Source organism: Salmo salar, chromosome 16 (assembly GCF_965601325.2).
Source record: "Salmo salar chromosome 16, fSalSal1, whole genome shotgun sequence".
Classification (NCBI taxonomy): domain Eukaryota; kingdom Metazoa; phylum Chordata; class Actinopteri; order Salmoniformes; family Salmonidae; genus Salmo; species Salmo salar.
In genome coordinates this window covers 2,171,816-2,191,045 of record NC_138306.1, presented here as the reverse complement: position 1 = coordinate 2,191,045, position 19,230 = coordinate 2,171,816, and the positions used below count along the sequence as shown (strand labels likewise).

At 43.9% G+C, this 19,230-nt stretch overlaps 1 protein-coding gene across 1 annotated transcript in view; it reads left to right on the top strand.

Annotated features, from left to right (window-relative positions):
* Nucleotides 1-19,230, top strand: part of LOC106573022 (reelin) — a 318,880-nt gene that overhangs the window by 95,084 nt on the left and 204,566 nt on the right. Inside the window, 1 exon segment of the mRNA XM_082962453.1 lies at nt 10,979-11,117. Within this exon segment, the coding sequence (XP_082818579.1) occupies nt 10,979-11,117 (139 nt within the window).

Below are 19,230 nucleotides of genomic sequence, written 5' to 3'. Positions count from 1 at the left end.
AGTCCATGGTGGCAAAGTAAATACAATGTAGCAAGTAAAACACTGGAATGGTAGATTTGTAGTAGAAGAAAGTGCAAAGTAGAAATAGAGATAATGGGGTGCAAAGGAGCAAAATAAATAAATAAAATAAATAAATACAGTAGGGGAAGAGGTAGTTGTTTGGGCTAAATTATAGATGGGCTATGTACAGGTGCAGTGATCTGTGAGCTGCTCTGACAGCTGGTGCTTAACCTCTATGGGCTAGGTGGGACGCTTGCGTCCCACCTATTCAACAGCCAGTGTAATCCCGTGGCGCGTTATTCAAATTCCTCAAAAATGCAAAAACTTCAATTTTTCAAACATATGACTATTTTACACCATTTTAAAGATAAGACTCTCGTTAATCTAACCACACTGTCCGATTTCAAAAAGGCTTTACAACGAAAGCAAAACATTAGATTATGTCAGCAGAGTACCCAGCCAGAAATAATCAGACACCCATTTTTCAAGCTAGCATATAATGTCACATAAACCCAAACCACAGCTAAATGTAGCACTAACCTTTGATGATCTTCATCAGATGACAACCCTAGGACATTATGTTATACAATACATGCATGTTTTGTTCAATCAAGTTCATATTTATATCAAAAACCAGCTTTTTACATTAGCATGTGACTAGCATGTGACTAGCATTCCCACCGAACACTGCCGGTGAATTTACTAAATTACTCACGATAAACGTTCTCAAAAAGCATAAGAATTATTTTAAGAATTATAGATACAGAACTCCTCTATGCACTCGATATGTCCGATTTTAAAATAGCTTTTCGGTGAAAGCACATTTTGCAATATTCTCAGTAGATAGCCCGGCATCACAGGACTAGCTATTTAGACACCCAGCAAGTTTAGCACTCATCAAAGTCAGATTTACTATAAGAAAAATGTTATTACCTTTGCTGTCTTCGTCAGAATGCACTCCCAGGACTTCTACTTCAATAACAAATGTTGGTTTGGTTCAAAATAATCCATCGTTATATCCAAACAGCGGAGTTTTGTTCGTGCGTTCAAGTCACTATCCGAAAGGGTAAATAAGGGTGACGAGCATGGCGCAATTCGTGACAAAAAAAATCTAAATATTCCATTACCGTACTTCGAAGCATGTCAACCGCTGTTTAAAATCCATTTTTATGCCATTTTTCTCATAAAAAAGCGATAATATTCCGACCGGGAATCTGCGTTTAGGTAAACAGACGAAAGAAAATAAAGCATTCGGTCGAGTTGGGCACGCGCCTAAGCCCATAGTACTCTGATCGGCCACTTGCCAAAAGCGATAATGTGTTTCAGCCAGAGCCTGCCTCGATATCGTTCAGCTTTTTCCCGGGCTCTGAGAGCCTATGGGAGCCGTAGGAAGTGTCACGTTATTGCAAAGATCTTCAGTCTTCAATAAAAAGAGCCAAGATGAAACACAATTTGTCAGACAGGCCACTTCCTGCATGAAATCTTCTCAGGTTTTGGCCTGCCATATGAGTTCTGTTATACTCACAGACACCATTCAAACAGTTTTAGAAACTTTAGGGTGTTTTCTATCCAAAGCCAATAATTATATGCATATTCTAGTTACTGGGCAGGAGTAATAATCAGATTAAATCGGGTACGTTTTTTATCCGGCTGTGAAAATACTGCCCCCTAGCCATAACAGGTTAAAGTAATGAAATACTCCTTCCCGTTCGGATCCCGTTAACGGGATTGCTTGACAAAATACTGCCCCCTAGCCCTAACAGGTTAACAATTAAGCATAATCCTAATCCATGGAGTACTAGCAATACAAACCAATTGTCATAGCTAGCTAAAGTTAACCAAATAGGTTCAATGTTAGCCAGTTAGCTAGCTAACATTCGGCTATAACTAGCAATGTGAAATAGCATTCTTAGTTAACATTACTTCACACATCACAAACTTAATGTTAGCTTGCGAGCCAGCCATCTAATGTCAGCTAGGTAGCTAACAGTAAGCTTTAACTTGCAATGAAAACAATGTTCTGATAAAATTAGAAATGTATAATATCTGAAATTGTAGCTAGACACTTAGCTGTATACATGGATGAATGCTTCACAGCAGACTGCAACCCCTTTCATTAAATAAGATGTCCTGTGTCATTTCCAGTCACTTCCAGTCACTCTGGTTCACACTGATTGTGTGCAATATGTAACGCCCTGGCCATAGAGAGGGTTTTTTTGTTCTTTATTTTGGTTAGGCCAGGGTGTTACATTGGGTGGGCGTTCTATGTTCGTTTTCTAGGTTTTTTGTATTTCTTTGTTTTGGGCCGTGTGTGGCTCCCAATCAGGCACAGCTGAAGTTCGTTGTTGTTGATTGGGAGTCACACATAAGGAGCATGTGCACATTGTTTCTGTTTCGTTTCGCACCTGACAGGACTGTTTTGGCTGTCGGTTTTTCTTGTTTTTTGTATCGTGTTCTTACGTAATTAAATATTCATGATGAACTCTAACTCCGCTGCGTACTGGTCCACTTTTTCAGACGATGACTTCTCTGTTTCGTCTGATGACGAAGACAGCCGTTAAACAATACCATAAGAATCATCTTAACCCCTGGTCGGGCTCATCCAGCGAAAAATCATATCCCATTAGCATAACAAAATGTAATAATTTTGTTTTTTCAATTTTTTTTCTCAAATTATATCGTTTTATAGATACACCTCTCCTGAATCAAACCACGTTGTCCGATTTCAAAAAGGCTTTACAGCAAAAGCAAAACATTAGATTATGTTAGAGGAGTATATCGTAAAAGTAGCCACATAGCCATTTTCCGACCAACCACATGCATCACAAATAACCAAAAAACAGCTAAATGCAGCACTAACCTTTGACAATCTTCATCAGATGACACACCTAGGACATCATGTTACACAATACATGCATTCTTTTGTTCGATAAAGTTCATATTTATATATAAAAACAGCATTTTACATCGGTGCGTGACGTTGACTAACTATTTTACCTCAAATGCATCCGGTGAAACAGCGCTACAATTTACTAAATTACTATTCAAAAACATTTTTAAAATATAATATTGTCATTCTAAGATTTATAGATTAGCATCTCTTGAAAGCACCTGCAATGCCAGATTTAAAAATAACTTTACTGGGTAATCACACTTTGCGATAAAAGGGGATGCCATACTCCGTTACCGTTACAGGTCAGCGCCATCTTGGAACAATCGCATATCAAATCTACTCTTGTATACTATTGTCAATAATCCCTTACGTTTGATTATCTTCATCAGAAAGCACTTCCAGGAATCCCAGGTCCACAACAAATGTATTTTCGTTCGAAAAAGTTAATCCTTTACGTCCCAATAGCTTGTTCTTGTTAGCGCGTTCTGAAGGCTGCTTCAAAAGCTCCGTCGGCCACGGGACTCCTCTTTCAATAAAATGCATTTTTTTTTATTTAGGTTCGTTCAAACATGTCAAACGTTATATAACATAAATCTTTAGGGCCTTTTTCAACCAGAGCTCCAATAAGATTCAAGGGGGACAATTGCATTGTCTTTCTAAACGTTTCGAAAGGGGAGGGTAGCCAGGGGCGCCGGCGTCATAATGGTGATGGCCCTCCTCATGTGACCACTTTCCACAGCCTCTCATTCTGTCAGTTTTTACAGTAGGAGACTCAAACCACTTTGTAAAGACTGGGGACATCTAGTGGAAGCAATAGGAAGTGCTCAATGAACCATTGCTCAAGGTGTGATTTATAGGCAAAGTGATGAAGTTGAGTCCGCAATTCAGAATTCCACATCCTGTTACGATCGGTCTCGGGGTTTTGACTGCCATATGAGTTCTGTTATACTCACAGACACCATTCAAACAGTTTTAGAAACTTTAGGGTGTTTTCTATCCACAAGTATTAATTATATGCATATCCTAGCTTCTGAGTTTGAGTAGGAGGCCGTTTAAAATGGGCACGGATTTTTTTCAAAAATCGCTGTAGCGCCCCCTATCCTAGGCGACCGTCAAGAGGTTAAGCTTTAGCCCCCACCCAAGCTCTGACATATTGACGACTCTTCTCTGTCGCTGTCACATCTCTATCATGTCTGTGTGTGTGTGTGTGTGTCTGTGGGGTGTGTGTGTCTGTTTCTCCCATAGTTATTTTGCATACAACCTTCCCACAACGTTCTGGGAATGATGTAGGATATTTCCTTGGCTTTGGAAAAGGCTCAGCACATTTAAGTAACGTGACAAAATAAAGTTATTTTCTTGGTATTTCATTACTTTAACAGAATGTTTCTTAAAAGTTAATACATGGTTACATGTAGTTACATTTTTGGTAATGTTCTTGGAATGTTCTCCAACTGGTTAGACTTTGGGAATGTCCTCAAGTAGTATTGAGAACATTAAGAATCAATGCTCTCCTGTGCGATTTTCAGCATGTTTCCTACAGGTTCCCTCATGGTTCTATTTAAAGTCTTGTTCTCAAATTGTTCTGAGAACGTTAAGAAACAACCTTCTTCTGTGGGAATTCCAGTACTTCAGCATAATGTTTCCAACAGGTTTCCTCATGGTTCTATTTAAAGTCATGTTTTCAAAACGTTCAGAGAGCATTAATGAAAAACAACGTTCTTCAGTTGGAATTACAGTATTTTCAGATTTTACCGGTCTGGAAACGTATGGCTTCGTTCCCAGAACCAATGGCAAACCAAAAATGAACTTTCCCACAACTTCCAAGAAACCAAATGTGCTTGCTGGGTTCCCCTGTTTCCCTCGCCTTTCCTCACTCTGGAGTTCGCTAGATTGTGTTACCGTGGCGATGGGAGCTAAGCCTGTATTATGCACCTCTGTGGGGAGCCTCAAATTGCCTGTGGAGTATTGGAGACACATACACACATGCACACACACAGCACTTACATAGCCCTGGCGCAGAATTGGACACTTTGCGCTAAAGCTATTGCTTTGACTGGGCCGTAATTGCATGTCATGTGACAGCGGGGGAATATTTCTGAGAGTGAAGTGTGTTTGAGTATAGGAATGTGAAAGCATTTTTAACTGAAAGAGCCTACCCCAGCCTTATGCCTGTGTAGGTGTTAGTGTGTATGCGCATGTATGTGAGAGGGAAATTGTATTGTGTGTGTGTGTCAAAGAGATTACCTGTGTGTGTGTGTGTGTGTGTGTGTGTGTGTGTGTGTGTGTGTGTGTGTGTGTGTGTGAAAGGAGGGTGTAATTTATGAAGTGTCAGTATACAGGGCTGCTACCAAGTGCCAGGCTGTTAGGGGCTGTTCAGTGTGTAATAACGGACTGAGATGTAATCACACACTAAGGGCAAAGCTGTTTTCCAATCTGGCCTCCGCTCCCATTCTGATGGAATCCCATCCTGACGGAATCCCACAAGTAATTCTATGAAAGTGGCGTTGTGTGTGTAACGTGGCTGGAAGTTATTGAGTAGTTGTAAGATGGCAGGTCTAATTTATCAACCCATGATCAATACTGTCATTGCATTGTCCATATTTGGATGCGTACCGATGGCCTTGTCCACTGGCGATTCCTGGTTGATGAAACTCTATAATTTCACAGTTGTGAAAGCCTGTGTTGGTGGAGCCTCATATTTCCCTCTCAATTGATAAGACCATCTTGTCCTCTAAAGTCTTGTGAATAAATATACTGTTGTATTTGCTGAGTTGAGTACAGAAGTTCATTCATAGTGATCTGTGGAGATTCTCACTACAATAACTGTACTGTATACCGTTACACCCTGACTATATAGTTACCAAATACAATCTTCATTTTCAACTTATATAGTCTAGTAAATAAACCTTGAATTATTTATTTGTGGCATTGAGATCTTTGCAAGCGACTGGGTTCTTGAAGTTTCAAAAAAATTACTGTTCAGAATGAGAATAAAGTAAATTGAATGTTGATTAAGACTGTTGTTGATCGGATTAATGCTATAACGGTTAATGATAACTACTGATAGATTTAATTCAAGAGTCTCTCTATATAATCCAACCCTTAATGGTGCCACTCTTAGATGAATTGGGATAGGATAGACACTTTAATTTTTTTTGCAGGTGGATCAAATTAATTAAATAAATTAGATCAATTAATTATTCCAGTAATTAATCAGTACATGATCTTGAATATACATAGCCAAAGTCACAACACTGCTGAATGGCTTATTGCCTCAAGCTTTTGTTTGTGTTAGGCTATTGTGTTCCGTTGCCCTGGCTGTGTTCCGTTCTGATCACTCCCTGTGGTCTCCAATGAAAGAAAGATTGTGTGACATGATGTCATTCCCCTGATGAAATCATCTCCTAACAAGGCAGTCATTAATAAGAGCACCATTACACCGTGTCAAGGAGGGATGGAGGACTGAGAGTTAGCAGATTGTCAAGGCATCAGAAGGGAGGAAGGAGGGAGGGATGGAGGAAGAAAAAGGTGTGAGAGGGAAGAAAGGAGTGGGAGAGGATGGGAGTGAACAAAAGAAGGAGGGAGGAGGATGTCAGTGCAGCGGTGCAGAGATGACATTTTTTACATTTACATTTTAGTCATTTAGCAGACGCTCTTATCCAGAGCGACTTACAAATTGGTGCATTCACCTATAATATCCAGTGGAACAACCACTTTACAATAGTGCATCTAAATCTTTTAAGGGGGGGGTTAGAAGGATTACTTTATCCTATCCCAGGTATTCCTTGAAGAGGTGGGGTTTCAGGTGTCTCCGGAAGGTGGTGATTGACTCCGCTGTCCTGGCGTCGTGAGGGAGCTTGTTCCACCATTGGGGTGCCAGAGCAGCGAACAGTTTTGACTGGGCTGAGCGGGAACTGTGCTTCCTCAGAGGTAGGGAGGCGAGCAGGCCAGAGGTGGATGAACGGAGTGCCCTTGTTTGGGTGTAGGGCCTGATCAGAGCCTGAAGGTACGGAGGTGCCGTTCCCCTCACAGCTCCGTAGGCAAGCACCATGGTCTTGTAGCGGATGCGAGCTTCGACTGGAAGCCAGTGGAGAGAGCGGAGGAGCGGGGTGACGTGAGAGAACTTGGGAAGGTTGAACACCAGACGGGCTGCGGCGTTCTGGATGAGTTGTAGGGGTTTAATGGCACAGGCAGGGAGCCCAGCCAACAGCGAGTTGCAGTAATCCAGACGGGAGATGACAAGTGCCTGGATTAGGACCTGCGCCGCTTCCTGTGTGAGGCAGGGTCGTACTCTGCGAATGTTGTAGAGCATGAACCTACAGGATCGGGTCACCGCCTTGATGTTGGTGGAGAACGACAGGGTGTTGTCCAGGGTCACGCCAAGGCTCTTAGCACTCTGGGAGGAGGACACAAGGGAGTTGTCAACCGTGATGGCGAGATCATGGAACGGGCAGTCCTTCCCCGGGAGGAAGAGCAGCTCCGTCTTGCCGAGGTTCAGCTTGAGGTGGTGATCTGTCATCCACACTGATATGTCTGCCAGACATGCAGAGATGCGATTCGCCACCTGGTTGTCAGAAGGGGGAAAGGAGAAGATTAATTGTGTGTCGTCTGCATAGCAATGATATGAGAGACCATGTGAGGATATGACAGAGCCAAGTGACTTGGTGTATAGCGAGAATAGGAGTGGGCCAAGATCAGAGCCTTGGGGGACACCAGTGGTGAGAGCACGTGGTGCGGAGACAGATTCTCGCCACGCCACCTGGTAGGAGCGACCTGTCAGGTAGGACGCAATCCAAGCGTGCGCGGTGCCGGAGATGCCCAGCTCGGAGAGGGTGGAGAGGAGGATCTGATGGTTCACGGTATCAAAGGCAGCAGATAGGTCTAGAAGGATGAGAGCAGAGGAGAGAGAGTTAGCTTTAGCAGTGCGGAGAGCCTCCGTGACACAGAGAAGAGCAGTCTCAGTTGAATGCCCAGTCTTGAAACCTGACTGATTAGGATCAAGAAGGTCATTCTGAGAGAGATAGCAAGAGAGCTGGCCAAGCACGGCGCGTTCAAGAGTTTTGGAGAGAAAGGAAAGAAGGGATACTGGCCTGTAGTTGTTGACATCGGAGGGATCGAGTGTAGGTTTTTTCAGAAGGGGTGCAACTCTCGCTCTCTTGAAGACGGAAGGGACGTAGCCAGCGGTCAAGGATGCGTTGATGAGCGAGGTGAGGTAGGGGAGAAGGTCTCCGGAAATGGTCTGGAGAAGAGAGGAGGGGATAGGGTCAAGTGGGCAGGTTGTTGGGCGGCCGGCCGTCACAAGACGCGAGAGTTCATCTGGAGAGAGAGGGGAGAAAGAGGTCAAAGCACAGGGTAGGGCAGTGTGAGCAGGACCAGCAGTGTCGTTTGACTTAGCAAACGAGGATCGGATGTCGTCAACCTTCTTTTCAAAATGGTTGACGAAGTCATCCGCAGAGAGGGAGGAGGGGGGGGGGAGGGGGAGGAGGATTAAGGAGGGAGGAGAAGGTAGCAAAGAGCTTCCTAGGGTTAGAGGCAGATGCTTGGAGTTTAGAGTGGTAGAAAGTGGCTTTAGCAGCAGAGACAGAAGAGGAAAATGTAGAGAGGAGGGAGTGAAAGGATGCCAGGTCCGCAGGGAGGCGAGTTTTCCTCCATTTCCGCTCGGCTGCCCGGAGCCCTGTTCTGTGAGCTCGCAGTGAGTCGTCGAGCCACGGAGCAGGAGGGGAGGACCGAGCCGGCCTGGAGGATAGGGGACAGAGGAAATCAAAGGATGCAGAGAGGGAGGAGAGGAGGGTTGAGGAGGCAGAATCAGGAGATAGGTTGGAGAAGGTTTGAGCAGAGGGAAGAGATGATAGGATGGAAGAGGAGAGAGTAGCGGGAGAGAGAGAGCGAAGGTTGGGACGGCGCAATACCATCCGAGTAGGGGGAGAGTGAGAAGTGTTGGATGAGAGCGAGAGGGAAAAGGATACAAGGTAGTGGTCGGAGACTTGGAGGGGAGTTGCAATGAGATTAGTGGAAGAACAGCATCTAGTAAAGATGAGGTCAAGCGTATTGCCTGCCTTGTGAGTAGGGGGGGAAGGTGAGAGGGTGAGGTCGAAAGAGGAGAGGAGTGGAAAGAAGGAGGCAGAGAGGAATGAGTCGAAGGTAGACGTGGGGAGGTTAAAGTCACCCAGAACTGTGAGAGGTGAGCCATCCTCAGGAAAGGAACTTATCAAGGCGTCAAGCTCATTGATGAACTCTCCAAGGGAACCTGGAGGGCGATAAATGATAAGGATGTTAAGCTTGAAAGGGCTGGTAACTGTGACAGCATGGAATTCAAATGAGGAGATAGACAGATGGGTCAGGGGAGAAAGAGAGAATGTCCACTTGGGAGAGATGAGGATTCCAGTGCCACCACCCCGCTGGCTCGATGCTCTAGGGGTATGCGAGAACACGTAGTCAGACGAGGAGAGAGCAGTAGGAGTAGCAGTGTTATCTGTGGTGATCCATGTTTCCGTCAGCGCCAGGAAGTCTAGGGACTGGAGGGTAGCATAGGCTGAGATGAACTCAGCCTTGTTGGCCGCAGACCGGCAGTTCCAGAGGCTGCCGGAGACCTGGAACTCCACGTGGGTCGTGCGCGCTGGGACCACCAGGTTAGAGCGGCAGCGGCCACGCGGTGTGGAGCGTTTGTATGGCCTGTGCAGAGGAGAGAGAACAGGGATAGGCGGACACATAGTAGACAAGCTACAGAAGAGGCTACGCTAATGCAAATGAGATTGGAGTGACAAGTGGACTACACGTCTCGAATGTACAGGAAGTTAAGCTTACGTTGCAAAAATGTTATTGACTAAAATGATACAGTACTGCTGGCTGGTGGAGTAGGCTAGCTAGCAGTGGCTGCGTTGTTGACTTTGAACGTGTAGCTGGCTAGGTAACCTCGGTAGTTTCAGTACTACACCTTGTCATGATACAAAGCAACTTTGTAGCTAGCTAGCTAACATAACACTAATCAAGACGTTCCTTGTAGTGTATTTAGTTTCAACAATGCTGCTCGTCGGTAATAGTTGGCTAGGTTAGGAAAAATGGCGTCGCGGGGGACGGAAATAGCTGGCTAGCTAACCTCGATGGCTGGCTAGCTAACAATTATCAATTAACAATTATCAAGCTATGACAAAGACAACTAGGTAGCTCGCTAGGTAACACTGCACTAGTCAAATCGTTCCGTTGTGAAGTATTAGTAACTACATGGCTATCTGGCAGTGGGTTAATGATGACTAGGTGTGTTGAGTAAGTCTGGCGCCGCGTCGCGGCTGGCTAGCACACCTCGATAATACTCAAACTCAAGCTACACAATTATCTTAGATACAGAGACCGCACAGACAACTATGTAGCTGGCTAACTAACACTAACACCACACTAATCAAGTCGTTGCGTTGTAATGTAATAGTTTCTGCGGTGCTGTTAGTCGGTAGAAGTTGGCTAGCTAACAGTGATGACTAGCTAGCTAGCAGCTAGCAGTGTTGACTACGTTAGGAGGACGAAGATAGCTAGCCTCGATAATTACTCAGTTACTCTAAACTACACAATTATCTTTGATACAAAGACGGCTATGTAGCTAGCTAAGAAGAATTGCTCAGATCAAACAAATCAAGCCGTTGTAATGTAGCGAAGTGGAATATTACCTGTGGAGCGAAGCGTGGTGCGACTGCTCGCTCCAAACCGGAAGTCAATCGTGACCCATACATCAGGTAGTTCCACCTGGCTCCTCTCCTCTGAGCGTCTTTAGTCTCCTCTGTGTGCCACCAGGCTGATGAAAACGTTGCATTTAGTAAACTGTTGGAGCATTGTATCTTATTTCTTTCATTACTTTATCTTTTCTGCACACATACAAGTTACTGGATGTGTGCACAACATTTCCTAACAAGCACCAATCCACCTCAAACATAGAACAGGCCATTTTCACTGAAGGCTTACGTCTGTCACTAACACTCTATGCCTCCTCTTTCTCTCCCTCTCTCTCAATATCTCTCTATCCCTCACCTCCTCTCTTTCTCTTCCAATGTCTCTCTAATCACTCTCTCTCTCGCTCTATCTCTGTTCTTCTCTCAGGTGTGATGGCGGAGCAGCGTCAGTTTAGGACTCAGTTTGTGTGTAGTGTCGTGGCGTCTCACGTCAGCCACCAGCCCTCCACCAGTCTCAGCTTCGTCTGGATTGCTCCTCCGCCCAGCACCGGCTGTGTCAACTTCCTGTAAGTACTGTACCACAGTTGATAGCCCTTTTACACATATTTTGACCATAGAACAGCTTTATATAGGGCTGATAAAGACTTCAAGTAGTCTTGCCTAACAGACAGAATAGTATTTTGTTGGTCATGAAATAACTTTTAAATTGAGTTTGTGGAGTTTTAAAACAGTATAGAAACAAAAGGGTACATATCCTTACTACGAGAATCCATGAATGGAATCTATTAACTAATGTGTTCCTAAAGTGACCTGCTAACTACAGTGACCTGCTAGTCTCAGTAGCGTGATGGCCCATCTCTCTCCAGCAATATCCTGTCAGACAGGAAGAGAGGATTATCTTGATCCGACTGCATCATGTTGACAGGAAACAGGGAGGGGACAGCAAATTGTGTGTCAGGATGTGTGAGTGTGTGTTTGACAGCAGGTAGTGTTTGTGTGTGTCCTACCCTGTCCTTACTTGGCCTCACAATGGGACTGGTGCGGTGTGTGTTTTACCGTCCGCATCCTGTAGGGGGAGATGGAAAGGTCTCCATCCTTTGATTCAGCGGTCTTGCTGTGTGTGTTTGGCCTAGTTTCCTCATAGATTGTTCCACCATCCCCCTTCCTACTGGGACACACCTGCCATATAACAGCTCTGGAATTGTATCCCAATGGCATCCTGTTTTCTATGTAGTGCACTGCTTTTGACCAGGGCTCTGGTTAAAAGCAGTGCCTTATATACAGTAGGGATAGGGTGCCATTTGGGACACAGACATGGACTCTCTGTCAGACAGGAATGTATTTGCCGTTCTCTCTTGTAGCAATAGAGCCATGACAGCAGGGTGATCATATTCCTACTGGGACTCTTTTACTTTTGTCTCTATTACCTCATTACGGTGGGCAGTCTGAGGTACACTGCTTGTCAGGGACAGAGAGGAGTTGTGATTTAGCTGTCTAACTGTGTGCTCTGGACTCTGAGGTGAGTTAGAGGACCGGGCCATGATAGATGCTGTCTGGAGTTAAAGAGCCAGTCCTGATGTCTTACTACCTACTTCAGTACCTCACTATCTACCTACCACCTGAGACCTGTGGACTAGCTGACATATTTAGTTATGCTTGATTGCACTCACTTCCTCTCTCTTTTCTTTCTCTCTTTCTCTTTCACAATGTTTCTATGTCTCTCTCTCTCTCTCTTTCTTAATCACTTTTTCTCTCGTGACTGTAAAACTCTCTCCATCTCTTTCTGTCTTCGTCAAATGTTCCATCTATTTCTGCAATGCTCTGGGAGAATCCGCCCTATTCTTGCCTGATTTTGAAAAAGGTAAAAGGTCATCGAGTAGCGGAGGCCAGGAGAGGAAATGTGGAAACAAATGAGCGTGTATGAAGACTCTCTTTCTCCACTCGCGCGTCATCAGGCAAATTAATTTTACAAGGTTAAAAATACATGTGTAAAGTTATGAAAACAGATGTAGGTAGTCGTGTAAGACATGTTATAGAGAAAAGGATAAGTAGCGTACCATTTTTAAATATCAACATCAAATTCAAAAGGGGTGTGGTAGATTTAAAATCCCTTAAGAGCACCGTGCCAGTGCTAGAGATGACAGGCGGGCTTGCAGGGGGCCCTCAGTGTGTCACAATAGGGGCCCGGGCCCCAGCAGGATGACCTTATCAAAGTCAGACAGTCACACTCCAGCAGTCTCCGGACTGCTACACACACACAGCCACTTATCCCTCTGTCTGACCACTCAGCTCTCTCAGCACCAGACCCGGTTCTAGATTACAGCTCCTGTCGAAAGCAGCAGCTCCCCTACCCTGTGTCTCTGGCACGGGACAGCCCAGGTCCAGTGAGCCGAGTTGGGGTGAAGGCAGCAGGCGAGCCCCATGCTCCACAGGCTGGGGCTCAGGAACAATCAGCTCATGTCCCAGGCCCCTGACTTGTCATTTCGGTTGATGTCATATCATCCGCTATAGCACTTCAGACAAAACAGTTTGGATCTGTTTTCTCAGTGTTCTTTTTTGGTGTGTCTTCTCAATCCATTCCCATCAAAGTTTGGTTAATAAAACTTTACTGGACCTATAATGCCTGAATTCGGTGCAAATGTTAACCTCCACCCTTATCCCCTACCCTGCACCATCCCATCCACAGGTCACTGAATCTGTATGTGTCCATGACTGTGTTGTCACGGATCATCAAGCACACCTGTCCCTTATTCCCACTGATTAGTATTTGTATATATGTGCCCTTTGGTTTTCATGGTCTTGTCGATTATTGTTCCAATGTCCGTTGGTGCGTGTGCCCTTTGGTGTGCTATGTATACCTGTGCTATGTGTTTTTGGCTTCTGTGCCCTTATGGATTGTGCAGATGACTACAGGTCTCGTTCCGTATGTTAATCATTGTGCATGTGTGTTATTTATTCGAGGTACTCCTCGCTCTTTTGTTTGGGTTTCAACCCTGTGTTTTGTATACGTGTTTGTTTGGTCTTCGTCCCTGTGCCCTTACACGGCACGTCGTAATTTGGGTGAAATAAAAACCCATATTACGCATTCCTGCGTCTGTCTCCCGGATCCTTCATACCGACGTGACGTGTGAATCAAATACCTGTAATAGCCTACCCTGCATCCTTCACAAGGCTAGAGCTGAGGTGCCTCTCCCATGCATTACTATGAAGCCAGTAACAGTTTTATGTGTGATATTGTATGAGTGTTCCTGGTGACAGATTGTTCATCAGACAGACAGACTGAGTGATGTAGTGTTGTGATGTTACTGTTTTATTTTTTATTTTGAAGTTTTATGCCTACCCTAAACCTTAACCCTTACCTTAACCATTCTGAGTTAATGCTTAACCTAAAAATGTGGAGTTAATACCTAAACTTAACCTTAAACACTTTGAAATTTGACCTTTGGAACAACTGACATTTAAGAAACATGGATGAAGGTCTAATGCTGCTGTGAGAGCTGGTAGAACAAAATACTTAGACATTCTTCTCATCCTGTCTGTGTGTGTTGGGGGGTGTTATTGTGCACACACAGACACACACACAAGCAGGCATCTGCTGGGCTGGAGATTGCATTAATTACTGCATGTGTGCCTTACTCTCAAAGTGCTCCTCCAGGGAGAGGTGTGTGGGTATGTGTGATGGCATGCTGTGTGCATTCTTGCTTTTATATTAATAAGTGTTCATATTTAAAAGTGTGTTTAGCTGTGTGTGTGTTTTGTGCATGTTTATGCAAAACCCAAGCAGATCAGACGCACTTGTAAAATAAAGGAGGTGTAAAACTAAAGACAAAGGCAGACACACACCAGAAACAAAAAACATCTCGCCAGATTGTTTGCTTAAATTATACTCCTGCGACTCTTTCATGCTATTGCTTGTGCCTGTAAGTTTTTCCCGTTAACTTTACGACCGCGGAAATGTTTTTAATGACCTGTCAAACACGCCCCGGTAATGGCTGCAATGGGGTCAATGGAATATGTACATTGTCTTTCCGTTGCATCAATAAAAACCCTAAAGCTTCGTCTGCGATTTAACGCACCCGTCTCGACACTTACATGAGATGAAAAAGAACTCCATTTTGATGAGTGTTAATTTTTTGTGGAATTGATAAAAGTAATAATTTAATACAGTTTAATGTTAACAATTAGATGCACTGAAATGAAAACAGCTTCCGAAAATGAACACTAGTGATATTATGTCTGATCTCAACAACAATATAAAGTATGTTTCGATAGATGTAATCTAGAGCCAAGCGTGTTGATTTTTAATCTGAGTGTATCCTGCTATTGACACACGTGTAAAAAATTTTTTAAAATAATTTGATTTCACCTTTATTTAACCAGGTTGGCCAGTTAAGAACAAGTTCTCATTTATAACTGTGACCTGGCCAAGATAAAGCAAAGCAGTGCGACAAAAACAACAACACAGTGTTACACATGGGATAAACAAACTTACATTCAATAACACAATAGAAAATCTGCATACAGTGTGTGCAAACGAAGTAGGGAGGTAAGGCAATAAATAGGCCATAGTGGCGAAGTAATTACAATTTAGCAATTAACACTGGAGTGATAGATGTGCAGATGAGGATGTGCAGGTATAAATACTGGTGTGCAAAAGAGCAGAAAAAAACGAATATGAGGATGAGGTAGGTAGTTGGTTGGATGGGCTATTTACAGATGGGCTGTGTACAGCTGCAGCGATCGGTAAGCTGCTCTGACAGCCGATGCTTGAAGTTAGTGAGGGAGATATTAGTCTCCAACTTCAGTGAGTTTTGCAGTTCGTTCCAGTCATTGCAGCAGAGAACTGGAAGAAAAGGCGGCCAAAGTAGGTGTTGGCTTTGGGGATGACCAGTGAAATATACCTGCTGGAGCGCGTGCTACTGGTGGGTGTTGCTATGGTGACCAGTGAGCTGAGATAAGGGTGAGCTTTACCTAGCAAAGACTTATAGATGACCTGGAGCCAGTGGGTTTGGCAATGAATATGTAGCGAGGACCAGCCAACAAGAGCATACAGGTCGCAATGGTGGTTAGTATATGGGGATTTGGTGACAAAACGGATAGCACTGTGATAGACTGCATCCAATTTGCTGAGTAGAGAGTTGGAGGCTATTTTGTAAATGACATCGCCGAAGTCAAGGATCGGCAGGATAGTCAACTTTACGAGGGTATGTTTGGCAGCATGAGTGATGGAGGCTTTGTTGCAAAATAGGAAGCCGATTCTAGATTTTAATTTTGGATTGGAGATGCTTAATATGAGTCTGGAAGGAAGGTTTACAGTGTAGCCAGACACCTAGGTATTTGTAATTGTCCACATATTCTAGGTCAGAACCGTCCAGAGTAGTGATGCTGGATGGGCGGGCAGGTGCAGGCAGCGATCGGTTGAAGAGCATGCATTTAGTTTTACTAGCGTTTAAGAGCAGCTGAAGGACACGGAAGGAGTGTTGTATGGCATTGAAGCTCGTTTGGAGGTTTGTTAACACAGTGTCCAAAGAAGGGCCAGATGTGTACAGAATGGTGTCGTCTGCGTACTGTTATTAAACCTATTAACAATTTTGATGACCGTTACACACACACACACACACACACACACACACACACACACACACAGGTGTTTGTCTTGTTAGTGCTAAATACAAATAAATGGATCCTATTTTGTGCTGATGATGCTTCTGCCATCTGTTCTCTGGGTGAAACATGGTACTGTATCGTTCACTTGGTGAGAGCGTGGTGTTAGGAAAGCCAAGGTTGAGGGTTAAGTTCTCTAATTCAAATTACACTTCTGGTTGTGAGATATGTAAATAAGTCCATTACCAGTATTTAGATCATAATATTTGAGAGCAGAATGTTAATCATTTCCTTAAACCGTCAAAGGTCATATAGGTCATTGTGAGAGGTTGACAGGTGGCCTGTTTAACCCTGTGACCTAATCATCTCCTGAGGCATTAACCAATCATATTGATTTCCTGCCTCGGTTAATAACCTCTTACATCTAGACGTTCCGCTAGCGGAACACCTGCTCCAATATCCAATGATGGGCGTGGCGCGAAATACAAACTCCTCTAAAATCCGAAAACTTCAATTTTTCAAATATATGACTATTTTACAGCATTTTAAAGACAAGACTCTCATTAATCTAACCACACTGTCCGATTTCAAAAAGGCTTTACAGCGAAAGCAAAACATTAGATTATGTCAGCAGAGTACCCAGCCAGAAATAATCAGACACCCATTTTTCAAGCTAGCATATAATGTCACAAAAAACAAAACCACAGCTAAATGCAGCACTAACCTTTGATGATCTTCATCAGATGACAACCCTAGGACATTATGTTATACAATGCATGCATGTTTTGTTCAATCAAGTTCATATTTATATCAAAAACCAGCTTTTCGGTGAAAGCACATTTTGCAATATTCTCAGTAGATAGCCCAGCCATCACGGCTAGCCATTTAGACACCGACCAAGTTTAGCCCTGACCAAACTCCGATTTACTATTACAAAAGTTGGATTACCTTTGGTGTTCTTCATCAGAATGCACTCCCAGGACTGCTACTTCAATAACAAATGTTGGTTTGGTTCAAAATAATCCATCGTTATATCCAAATAGCGGCGTTTTGTTCGTGCGTTCAAGACACTATCCGAAGTGTAAATAAGGGTCACGAGCATGGTGCAATTCGTGACAAAAGATTTCTAAATATTCCATTACCGTACTTCGAAGCATGTCAACCGCTGTTTAAAATCCATTTTTATGCCATTTTTCCCATAAAAAATCGATAATATGCCGACCGGGAATCTGCGTTTAGGTAAACAGACGAAAGAAAACAAGGCATGGGGTCGACGCGGGCACGCGCCTGAGTCTCACAGTACTGTAACCAGCCACTACCCAAACGCGCTACTTTTTTTCAGCCAGAGCCTGCAAAGCCACGATTCAGCTTTTTGCCGCCTTCTGAGAGCCCATGGGAGCCGTAGGAAGTGTCACGTAACAGCATGGAATCTTCTCAGGTTTTGGCCTGCCATATGAGTTCTGTTATACTCACAGACACCATTCAAACAGTTTTAGAAACTTTAGGGTGTTTTCTATCCAAAGCCAATAATTATATGCATATTCTAGTTTCTGGGCAGTAGTAATAACCAGATTAAATCGGGTACGTTTTTTATCCGGCCGTGTAAATACTGCCCCCTACCCACAACAGGTTAAACGGAAGTTTGGAACCACCAAGACTCTTCCTAGAGTTGGCTGCCTGGCCAAACAGACCAATCGAGGGAGAAGGGCCTTGTCAACTGTGGAACCTTATATAGACAGGTGTGTGACTTTCATGTCCAATCAATTGAAGTTACCACAGGTGGGCTCCAATCAACTTGTAGAAACATCTCAAGGATGATAGATGGAAACTCAATTTCGGGTCTCGTAGCAAAGGGTCTGAATACTTACGTAATAAGGTATTTCTGTTTTTTCTATAATCTTTTAAACCGGTTTTCGCTTTGTCATTATGGGTTATTGTGTGTAGATTTATGAGGGAAAACATGTATTTAATACATTTTTGAATAAGGTTGTAACGTAACAAAATGTGGAAAAAGGGACAGGATCGGAATATTTCCAAATGCACTGTATATCAGAGGCATGACGCCTCTGTATACACTATCTTTACCTCCTTCTCCATCCCCCTGTCCTCCATTTCTCCCCCCTCTTCCCCTCCTTTTATCTATCCCTCCTTCCTTCCAACTTAATTCATAGGTCTCTTTTCTCTTCTCAACTATTTTGAAATCTCCACCCCTCCTTCCTCTCCATCCTCCTCTCCTCATTCCCCTTCTCTCCGATCTGCACCCCCTTCACTAATGAGAGAATGACACTCTTTTTCAGAAGATGAATGATTGCTGTTCTACAATCAGAGGAGAGGACAAACACACGCACGCACGCACACTCAGACACACGCACACCTATACACTCCGAGTTGTTTGAGCCCTTAATTGCTTTCCCTCCCAAATAAATTCTAATGAATGTTTAGGTGTTCTGTAAGTGTGTGTGTGTGTGTGTGTGTGTGTGTGTGTGTGTGTGTGTGTGTGTGTGTGTGTGTGTGTGTGTGTGTGTGTGTGTGTGTGTGTGTGTGTGTACAGTATGTGTGTGTACAGTATGTGTGTGTACAGTATGTGTGTCCTGTAATGAGACACACGCTGAGGTTCCAGTAGAATGTACCGACAGGACAGACGCAGCTGTGGAGTTGCACCGATCACACACTCTTCTCCTTGCTCAGATAGAGGGGCTAAACTCCTTTCTCCTCATCTGCACAACCTTTGTGAAGGTTGTGGAGCACTGTGCTATGCTGTGTTGCTCTCATGTCTTGTTAGTTAGCGTAGCCTGATACCTGACTGTGTTTCTGTTTAGTAAATATTAAAGAGGCTTGTTCCTACATCCCCACCCGCTGTTCATCACCACACATCATTTATTCATAAAAATACCACACACACACACACACACACACACACACACACACACACACACACACACACACACACACACACACACACACACACACACACACACACACCACACACACACACACACACACACACACACACACACAAATCCAAATGAATGTTTAACCAATTTAGATGTCTGAATATGATTAAAACCTGTCTGG